General features: G+C 41.9%; 1 protein-coding gene across 1 annotated transcript in view; it reads right to left on the bottom strand.

The window, feature by feature from the left end:
- Positions 1-1,384, bottom strand: part of PTP4A1 (protein tyrosine phosphatase type IVA, member 1) — a 3,382-nt gene extending 1,998 nt beyond the window's left edge. The window contains 2 exon segments of the mRNA XM_006878366.1: positions 3-94; positions 1,280-1,384. Of these exon segments, the coding sequence (XP_006878428.1) occupies positions 3-94; positions 1,280-1,384 (197 nt within the window).
- Between the last annotated feature and the right edge of the window lie 10,206 nt (positions 1,385-11,590).

Genomic DNA, 11,590 nt, shown 5'->3' with positions numbered 1-11,590 from the left:
CAAGAACATGGATGCCTTCTTTTTCCACAAGAGCAGTGTCATAAGTTGCTTCACATACTCTTACTATTGTGGTAACTCCATACTTCTTAAGTTCCTAGATAAAATATATATATAAAAGAATTATTAAGTCACCATTACTTACCATTTTGATCACCTCTCTACTTCGTGTTGATGGCTAACAACAAATCACAGAATTATAATCTATAAGTAATGTTTAACATGTAAGCAAAATCAACTGAATGCTTTTGGTAAGGGCTGTTGAGTCATTTCTGATTTGCAGCAACCTCCTTTTGGGAGCAGAAAGCCTTATTTCCACAAATGACAATACTAGAATAGCAAATTCTTATTAAGTTATAAACTTAAAAGATCACGTCGCCCTTTATATTCTACAGTTATATACAGTCATGCAAGCACTGGACACAAGGGTATAAGCAATAACAAAAGAGAGCTAAGAAAACCAAAAATATCATTCATAATTAATCTGATTAACTCTTGAAATCTTTACTAATTTGAGTTACACAGTATAATTTGGAGACTAGAAGTACACTCAAGATTTTGAGTAAAAAGTTAAAATCAAGGCTTCAAAAGATTCATAATATAGTACCGGTTATAATCCGAGCATTTAAACTGTTGTTGTTGTTTTTAAGTGTCGTAGAGTCAGCTATAGATGCCAATTAATAAAAAATACTAATAAGGCATTCCTTGTCATTTCTGAGTACCTGTAGACATTTTTGAATGATCCTGGGTGGCTCAGTGGGTAAGCTTGAGCCGTGAACAGTAATGCCAGTGATTTGAACAAAGTTATATTGAAGTCTGCTTCTGTGAGATTTTTAGTCTGGGAAACTATGTGGGACAAGTTCTACTTCATTTAAAAAAAAAAATCCATAAATGATAGCTGCTACTGTCTGGACCATTTCCCCCTAAAATACATGCTGTAAATTCTAAGCCTTATTTAACAGTAGCTGTGATTTCATTTGGGGGATAAACCAGGTTTATAGGCCACTGGTGTAGGGCATGTCTTAAAACAATTGATAACCACACTGTCATACTGTGTTCCTATAAACAACTCAGGCAAGAAAAACTAGACTTAAATACATAGGCCAAAAATTTTTGAAATAACTTAAGAGTAACACTTTTAACCTAAAAATACCAGCGTTTATTTTCAGGAATTGACGCTATATGCATGCCATTCTCAAATTCTCCTACTTGTTATTTTCTTAAGTATAAAATTTGCTATTAAACTGCAATAATTGAAGAGATAAAAACCATCATATCTTACCTCTATAAATTTATTTAAGGTCGCATTGGTTGGATTGTGTGTAATAAGAAATCTCATGTTCTTGTATGTGACTTCCACAGGAGCTGGACGGTTCATTCGAGCCATGTTGATTTTGTTTTAAAAATTCAATAGGGTTACGAAAGAATTTTAAAAAGTGAATACAGAAATGATGTAAAGAAACTGAAGTCTACTTCAAAATACTCCACTTGCAATTCTCAGTGCTTTCAGTATGGTTTTGGGAGTAATGGAAAATGAAATGAATTCCTTACAAGAAGCAGCAATTCTTCAATTGAGTAATACTGAGGCAATAAAAAGGAAGTGCACTGAGGTTTACCCCATTCAGGTCAGAACTCTTGAAAATTGCTCCAGGGATTTCAATTCAACACTTCTTTGTCCAGGTTAACCGCTCTTATGGGGGCTTCTTGGTGGAGTAGTAATGAATTTCTACAGTTCACTTGTCTGCATAGAGGTCGTGCTGTGCCTGGCAGTAATCTCCACTGCCCTTCAGAAACTCCATAAATGTGTGACCAAGAACACCACAGAACTGCTGTTTAAAAGAAAAACAGGGAGAGAGAAAAAAGGTTGCTTTCCAATAAAAAAGCAATAAAAACCTGTTCGTATAACTTTCTGCCACATCTTTAGGACACTTATGACATGCAGTGTTAAGTGGATTATCATTTTAGAATAATTTCAAAATAGAATGCAAAGATAAAATAAGAAGCATACACTGAAACAATTTCTTCTTACATATGGTCCTTCCACAAAATAACCTATATATGGTTTCTGAGGAGCAGTTGGTGGGCTTGAATTGCTGACATTGTGGTTTGCAGTTCAGTGCTGACATTACAGGCCTACTAGTTATGTTTTGGAGTCTTGGTGGGGTGCTGTGGATTAATGCACCAGATTGCAAACCCGTTTGAACTGCAAAGTCGGTGGTTTAAGCTCACCAGTTTCTCCTCGGAAACCCTATACAAGGTTGCTACGGGTTGGAATTGACTAGACGGCACTTAACAACAACAAAGTTATGCTTTATATCATAATGATTGCTATTTAAATTTTGGCCTTGAAGTCACATGTATATTTTCAAAAATATACTATAAAAATCAGGGATTAGACCTTAAACTCACATCATTCTACTTACAATAAAACAAACTAGGTCTCAAACATTTCCTGCTCCTTTAATACCTTATAAAATTAAGGCGACTAAGAGGCACAAATGGTTTTGTTGAGGTTGCAAACTTGCAGGTTTCATATCCAGTCACTGGTTCTACAAAAGGCCAGGTTAACTCCTGTTAAATGTATAGCCAAGGAAAGCCTATGGTGTTATTCTTCTACTCTTTAACACATGAGATCACCATGAGTTGGGGGATGACTAGATGGCTGGTAATAAAATACTTAATAGTCAATGTTCTTTTAAGAGCACTTTGAAAATTCTGGTTTTCATAGACAGCTTCATTTGATCTTCAACAACCCATTAATTTATCACTCTGATTTAACAAATGAGGTAAATGAGTCTATCAATGCTAAATTTACTATGAAGACAATGTATGCTTACAAATTTTAAAAGAACAGGCAAGTTCCTGGGGAAGGAACACCTGACATACATAAACTGAACCAATCCTCATAAAGTCTATTATATTAAAAATCTGCGGAACCATCAATTTGTAACAACATTCTGTGATTTAATCAAATCATTATTATTAGTGTATTGGTATTTTTAAAGATGTTTTAGTGTATCTGGAGTGTTTTTTATGCATAGAAAGGCATAGTGAATACTAAGACAAACATGACTAGATACAACTGCTCATGGTGATACAAATTTGACTTGTTTGAAGTCTTGGGGACAGAAGTTGTTTGCAATCTATAAGCTATAAAAATATAATAATATTCCCTTGGATTATAAAATAAATATTGACAGAATTATAAATCTAATTTAAAGAAACGGAGAGGGGAGGGAGCGGTGAGTAAAATTTGTTCTAAACCTTTCAAGTTACAAAAACAATTACCACCACCAATAAATGTATATTGTATTTGTTTTTCATTAAATTCAACAAAGGTATCAACATTAATTTTCTTCCAAGTAGTTTTATACTTGTGTATTTGGAGTGAAAAGGGGACATAAATTAAATAATAATTTTAAATATCAGCCACTGCTCCAAACATCAAAAAGTATTTACTCTTATAATGTAAAAAGGTTCCATTAATTTTCTACTTTAAAAGCTTAATATTAATCCTGCCAATCTGCTGCTCTCAAGTTAGTTATAGTTTCTAGAACTTTGCTAAATTTTAAATAATAACCCAGATAGAGAGATCAGATAACAAAAAACCTGTTTATGTTCCAGTCAAAACAAGAGAACATTAGAATTAATTTTACTGAATCTATAAGGAAGATTACTTTCCATTATTCCAAATTTGCCTAAGTGAGCTGTCAGAGGTTGGTAGGGACTTCAAAGAAGCACTGTCTAAATTACCATTGTAGTTAAGTGCCAGCAGAGACAACACTCTGCCTAGGGTTTCCAAGGAGCAGCTGCTGGGTTTGAACTACAAACTTGAAGGTCAGCATGGTTACCACACACACCAGGCCTCCTAAGTAAACTACTTCTACACTGAATAGTGTTTGTAGTACTTTCACTCAAAACTGAAGTAATTCTTCCTTATAAGATAGTAAAGAATGTGTTCTGGCACTTTTCCATTCCAAAGACATACAAAGAATTGAAGACAGTAGTAAAATTGTCAAGGGCAATGAGTGGAGCCACCCAGTGGCTGGGGGGACTTCTATCAAAGCAGCTTGTTGTTGTTAAGTGCCCTCGAGTCGGTTCTGACCCATTAGTGACCCTGTATAGGGTTTCCAAGGAGTGGCTGGTGAGCTTGAACCTCCGAACTTGCAGTTCAAACAGCTTTGTAGTCTGGCGCATTAACCCACAGCGCCACACCAGGACACCATCAAAGCAGCAGTGACTACTGATACCTTTTGATTCTGCCTATTTCACTCCTGACATGCTTTTCAACAGACTCCCGGATAACCACTGGACTGCGGACCACAAGGTCTGTGGTCCAAACCCACCAGCCACACCTCAGAAACCTTATACAGGTTTACTATGAGTCGATGACACTAACAATGCTGTTTAACAAGGGATTTCTCTCTCCCCCCCCCTCCCATATTGCTTGCATACAATCACAATCTTATTCACAGGAGGGTCAGGGGGAATCTGAAGTCAATTGTCAGACTGTAGAGTCAAACCAATTAATCTGTACAACTGTTTTGTCGAATTCTTTAAAGTCCACCTCACATCTGCTTGTGTTGACGAATGCATCTCGAATACATCATGTGCAAAATGCTTAAATTCTTGGGAATCGAATGATCTAGCTTCCTGGTTCTTAACTGATTTACTGTGAAACAAAAATCACATAGTAAGAGTAACAGAAGCATCAATAGCTCAGAATCTGGATCACAAGTCAGTCTACTGCTCCACTGTGCAGTGTAAATAACAACTTAATAGTCTTGGAATTGTAGAGGCTTTCACGGAGAGAAAGAATATAAACCTCAGAATTCTGGCTGGCTTCAGCTGACTACTGTTGCCACAAGCCAACATTAGGTAACTCACATTACACGAAGGATTTCATTAAACAGTCCCAACTAGTCCCTGATTAAAACTCGCCACCCAAGGCCATTCCAGGATAAAAGGGGATATACTGCCTGCCGGTGCCTGGACGCAGACTCATTTGCTTGAATGTAACCGTAACCCTGGCAGTTTTCAAGGCGCTTACACTCGGGCCATTTCTGGAACGACTTGCCCCAAAGAAAGGACAAGACTCGACATGTTTCCCTTTATCCAAAGCCCAAAATGGGGCGTTAAATCCGGAACAGCTCGAATTACCAGGTGGCCAAGAGGGCGGGGCAGGGAGTGCGGCTCGGCTCCCTCACCTCACAGAGGTGAACTCCAGCCCGGGAGGGCAGCGGCTCTCAGATGGGCCCCCGAAGGCCGCCGCTTTGCGCACGCGGCGGTGCGCGCCTGGGGCCCGCCCAAGGCGCCCCCTCTCTGCGCCGCAATCACGGGTTCGCGCCGCGCTTTCAGTCAGGCGCGGGCGCCGAGGCCATTTTGTGTGAGAGCCGGTTTCAGCCACAAAGTAGAAGAGCAATCACACCAGGCTTTGGTCCCGCGTCGGCCCCAGCTTCCGAGAGCTCTCGGCAGCACCGTTAGTGATTGCGCCCGGCCGCCCCGCCTACCCCACGAGGACCCGGCTCCCGAGACGATCCCGCCACCGCGCCCTCCCCGTATCCGGCTCCGCAGTGACACGCGCAGCCCTCGCCCCACCCCAGGCCACGTCTCCCGCTCCCAGGGCGGGCAGCCCTTCTTCAGACGAACAAAGGGGCCCCCGGGACGCCGCAAAGCCCGTCGGGCCCGGACAGGGTGCGCCAAGCCGGAGAGCTAAGGGCGGAGGCGGCGGTCACAAAGCGGCTTTTGTGTCGCCTCGCGTCGCCCGGCTCGGCCCGGCCCGCAGCAGCGGCTGAAAGCGTCCCCGCCCGCCGTGCAGGCCGAGCCCCGCTACCCCAGCTGTTCCGGGCCCGGCAGAGACAGGGAAACCGGAGCCACCAACCGCCGCTGCGAACACTCACGTCCGCCTTCCCTCATCCCGCTGCGACTGACCGCCCTCCAGGCCGCAGTCCAGACAGCTCCCGTCCAGGACTAACGGAACAGCGGGCCAAGGCGGCAGAGAGCCACCGCCAGTCTCCGAACAAAGACGACAGCGGGAATGGGGGGGTCGATCGCAGATTCCCGACTAGAGAAGCAGCGGTGCGACGGCTACTCACAGGAATATGTTTACTCATTGAAGATTGTGGCCTAATCATACAGCCGGTCCCGAGGCGACGGCGACAGCGACAGTGGCTGCGGGGCAGGGGGCTGCGGTGGTCGTCGCAGAGCGGCAGCGGTGCAGGCGGCAGCGGTGGCACCAGGCTCTACCATGCAGTGAGCTGCTCCGAAGAGAGCGCGTAGCCTAGCCGGCCCGCAGCAAAAAGAGCCAATACAGGCGCCGAGGCGCTTTTGCGTCACAAGCCCTGTCTTTTATACCCAGTCTGACGTGCGCACTATCAGGCACCAATCACCACCCGTAGCTCCAAGCTCACGGCCCACAAGCGGGGGTGGAGGCCCGCCCCGTACAGACGTCACGGCGCGGCAGCCGCTTCTGGTGTGAACCGGTTGATGAATGGCGAAGCTCTGGCGCCGGTGTAGCCCCTGAAGTGGGGAGGGTAGGGTTAGAGGTAGGGAGGAAGGACTGGTGGGGAGTGAACCGAGCTTGGGTCGGGAAAGGGTGGGAGTGAGAGATGCTCTTATATCGACTGGAAGGGATCACGACACAAAGCCTTTTTTTCTCGTAATTAAAGACACCTAGCAACGCACACATGTTACAAGTGAAGCTTGAAGTTTGCCTTAAACTTAAAACGCAGACCCTTTAGGAAGGACTAAGACGACGTCTCAGCCCCTACAGTTTTCCTCAGCCTTAAGTCATCTTTGTCAGCCGTTTACTTTGGCACCTGCTCCCTAGCATCTCCGTCATCATACAATTTTTACGTCGCGCGACCGCTGTACTCGGTGACTCAACACCTGAATGCCCCAGTCCGTGACCTGGGTTAGAGGAATAATTGTCGCCGGGGGCACTATCAAATAGGGAGAAGTTTACCCTAGCACAATTCATCCTGTAGAAGATGAGGAGAGTATCTTGTGATGCAGATGAACTCCTGTGTTCGTTAGTCTTTTGGTCACGCCTCCATACTTCATACCCTCACAACTGCAGTGGATCAGTTGTGGCATTTCGAAATCATTTGCATCCTTTGTACTGCTGCTCACTAGATGTGCTGTCACAGATAGTGAAAGGTGGTTGTTGTTAAATGCAGTCGAGTCAGTTCCGACCCATAGCGACCCTGTACAGGGTTTCTGAGGCTGTTTACGGGAGCAGAATGCCTCATCTTTCTCCCGCGGAGCAGCTGGTAGCTTCGAACTGCTGACCTTGCGGTTCACAGCCCGATTCATAACCACTACACTACCAGAGCGAAAGGTTAGGCGTTACTAAAAGGAAATATTTTTGAATAGTAAAAAATCTTCGGTTTTGTCAAGGACTGAAGTTGATTCCTTGTGTCAAAGCTAAAACTCTCCCTTTTGTTACTTTTCAGTCCTTGTTCTACTGTCTTCATAACCCAGGCCCCTAAAAACTAAAGCCTTATCTGGTAGCGTAGTGGTTACGAATCGGGCTGCTTGATAACCTCAGGGTCAGCTGTTCCGCAAGAGAAAGATGAGGCGTTCTGCTCCCGTAAAAATTTACTGCCTCCGAAACCCTGTACAGGGTCTCTATGAGTGGGAACCGACTCCACGGCACATAACTACAACACACAAAGGCAGCTCTGTTATTTATATTCTGAAAACTTGTTTCTTCAGATTCTTTCTGGAAGGAGTAAACAGGATCTTTACCTGCTTTGACGAACTCTTCTCTACTAAACGCTAGCCTTTTGTTTGCTGTTTTCACTGAGCCTTAGATTGGAGAGCTTTAGGGATCAGATTGTGCCCTTAGTGTACTGCAGTATTTTAGGATTTATTAGGGCTTCTAGTTAGAGACTGTGTTTGCATAGTTATTCAACTTTCTTATAAACAAATCAAGTGCCTTTGAAAAAAGAACTGGGCCACACTTTTAAAGGAACAAAAGTCAACTCATCTTCATTTTAAAGAAAAGTACTCTGCTAGGAAACTTTCTGAATTCGTCTAACTCAAGGAAAACTAGAGAGCTTGAGAAGTATTATTACCCTTCACAAATAAAAACTTCTGTGTTGCAAAAGACAATTGACACTGGGAAAAATATTTGGAACATATTGTGGGAAGAATTACAATCCACAGTAAATAACAAACTTAAAATGGGTTACTTGTCCAACAAATACAACATTGTGATTAACAGGCACATCTTCAACCACTTTTAACTGGTCGGTACGAAGTGGAATATGAAGTGGAATAATGCAAATTTTCAACAAATGAACTTAGTAAGACAATATGCAAACTCAATGAGCAGATGGTAAGCAGAGCCAAAAAATCAGTGTTAGTCAGTTTTCTTGTAGAACTTGTGATACAAGTTGTGACCCTGTGATCCTGTAATTACCAGAAGCAGTGCTGACATGAAATTCTTCACAAAGGGAATCCAGTCAGCTCTGCTCTTTATGCTTGTAATAGTCCACTCTCAAGTGGACTAATCTGCCTCCCTGGGTTCTTAGCCTATCAGATGATGTACCATCCTCACCAACTTTGAAAAGGGTGGAATAGTAGAAGAGGCTTTTGCTACGAAGAAAAATAACACATTTTGAATAAGATATGAACATGATCCTACTGACCAGCTTATTAAATTCTTAGGATAATCATGAGCCTGTCAATCTAGCAGCTGCTGTGTTTTACATTTTATCTAATTGTGGCGCTCTGCTGTGCTGAGGGTGTCTGCTCTGGGAGAACAGTACTCCATTCTAACACGAATCAGGAGACTTTTGCGGTTTGAAGACTTACTAAACTACAGACTGGCACTCAGAGGCATCTGTACCCACACTTACTCACAGAAGGTCTCAAGGCTGAGCCAACAGTATTGCAAATAGTAGTCTAGACAATTGCAGTACCAAGGGAAGGAAAAAAACTTCTGAAAGTCAAATTAATGTTCCAGAAGAAGCATACTTTGAAAAGGATGGAATAGTAGAAAAGATTTTTGCTACTAAGAAAAAGTACACGTTTGAAAGATGAAAGATATTTGGCCCTGCTAACCAAAGAGCTCTGGTAGTGCAGTGGTTAATCATTTGGCTGCTAACCTCAGTGTCGGCAGTTCAAAATGACCAGCCATTCCACAGGAGAAAGATGAGGCCGTAAAGATTTACTGCCTCAGAAACCCTGTGTAGGGTCACTATGAGTCAGAACTGACTCCACGGTACTTTAACAACCAAAATATCCATCTGACAATGGTGTCACTAAGGGAGTGTGTGTGACGGTCTTTATAATACACCCCCTGGCACAGCTGGAGTATGTGTGATGGCATCAAAATGAACCCAGGGTTCATGGTGTCACCAGGCAATAACTCATTACCTGTTCCCTTGCCCCCTTCCTCCTAGTCAGTCTGTAGGTGGACTGGCCATGGTGCCTGTTTTTAGGCGATGCAAGAGGGCAGGAGCATTCAGGAGCTGCAGGTGGTAGGGCTGGGAGGGGCAGGGTCAGCCCAGGGTATGACACCATGAGTTGCCACACTGGTGACACCAGTCCTAGAGATGCCACTGCTAGTGGGAAGCCATTTCTCTCAGCAAAGGAGCTTTCCTTAACTCATCCTGGTGAGCAGAACTTTTCACCAGCTCATTCAAAACATAGAACTCAACATGTGGGAAGTTCCATAAAAACACTAAGAAAATCCTATGTAGAAGACAACAAAATAGCAAATACTGATGGTGAAGAATAGAAATTCTTACAAGGACAACAGATCGCCTGGTACACATTGATTACAACTCTACCAGATGTTTAAAAGAAATGGAAGGGTTTCAATCCCTTTCAATTTCCTCAGATTGATCAGGGCTGTGAATCATCCAGGTCATCCCTATGTCAATATGGGTAAATCTGATGCAAAACCATTCAATAATGCTAGAGCATTACCATTGCAATGATAGGAAGATGAAATGTGACAGTATCAACCTGGACTTGTTTGTCAGGTATAATATACTTAACAGAGTATTTTATACCCAATGGGCCATAACCCTAATGGGGACTTGGATACCAGTGCGAAGAGTTTATCTTCCATTTCCATACTTAAGATATATTCTGGGGTTACAAACATGACTCACAGCAACATTTTCAAAGTTGACTACGTGGCCCCCCGCTCCCACCCTCCCCACAGTTTTAGAACTGTCCAATCTTATTTTATATCCCAAATTAATCTTTTGCATAAATTTCTTATAATTTACAGGGTACTTGAATATATTCACAACGAAAACATGCGCCATGTTAAGGAAGTGACTTTGTTTTCTTTCCCTTAAGATTATCACTTTAAAGTTTTATCAGTAGTCTTTAAAAGTGAGCTTTAATGAATAATAAAAGCTGAAAAGCAGTGTTACATCATCCTTTCTGAGTGAGTTTTAGACAGAAGTCTCCAAAGATCAGTTGAACATGTCACAGCAAGCCTTTCAAGGAATCTAGCCTAAGCATAAAGTGCAAAGGCCAATAGCTATCCTTTGGTGCTTGTTTTGTAAATTAGCCTGACATTGAAACTGTCAGTCCCACCCACACCCAGATGGGTACTAAACAAAATTCTATAAACAAATTCTAGTACATTAGAAAGTCATCAATTTCAGTCATTAAAGGAAATGCTTTCTCTGCAAAATTGGTGTAAGGTAATTTGAAGCAACTTCAAAAAAAAAAATCATCTATTTTAAGAAACAATTCTCTTTACTCAATCTCTATTATCCATTTTTGCCCTTTACTTTTCATGCTTAATTTTAACCAATTTATATATAAACCTAAACATTGCTTAAGCAGTCTTCAAATCAGATAAAAAACTGTAATACCTCTGCCACTTGGTATTAAAAAAACAAAGGAACCCCAAAGCCATTGCCATCTAGTAGAATCTGAATCCTGACAACCGTATATAGAGTTTCTGAGGCTTTATGGAAGCAGTCTCATTCTTTATTCTGCAGAGCCACTGATGGGTTTAAACATACATGTCAAGAGATTATTTTACATTTGTATTTTGGATGGCATCATTTCCTTGGAACACTAAATAAAGGTCTTTCTATAAACCCATCATTCATGGTATATTTGATCTTAAAAACAAAACAAAACATTTTCAGAGAATGCCATTGTGGCTATTCACATTTTAGTATCTGGAGGAATCTAGTGCTAGAATAAAAAAAAAAAATTTTTTTTTCCAGTAAACTAAGTGAAATTTCTTTTGCTATTCCATAGTCTGATTAAAAATAATTTGGTGATTGGAAATCAGAAGGTGCCAGTCTACATGTGACTGTTTAGAGCATGTTGAATTATGCCACAGTCTGAAGTGAGACAAAAATAGCTTTGGAAAGGAGAATTTAATCTGGCCAGAGAAAGGGAATGGAGTATAAATAAATTTTAAAGGCTGGTTATGCATGCTCTGGCAAATCTGTCATTTGACAGGTTTAATTTACAGAGTTGGCATTTAGGTTACAGATAATCCAGACAGACACTGACCTAAGCCGCATTACTGGGGCAAGTCTTACATACGGAGAAAAACTCTAAGAATTTTCTGCAAATATAATAACAAATATTTATTTAACAA

This window comes from Chrysochloris asiatica, unplaced genomic scaffold (genome assembly GCF_000296735.1).
Source record: "Chrysochloris asiatica unplaced genomic scaffold, ChrAsi1.0 scaffold00019, whole genome shotgun sequence".
Lineage (NCBI taxonomy): Eukaryota > Metazoa > Chordata > Mammalia > Afrosoricida > Chrysochloridae > Chrysochloris > Chrysochloris asiatica.
Note: the sequence above shows the minus strand (reverse complement) of the source record. Positions and strands in the feature narration are given on the sequence as shown.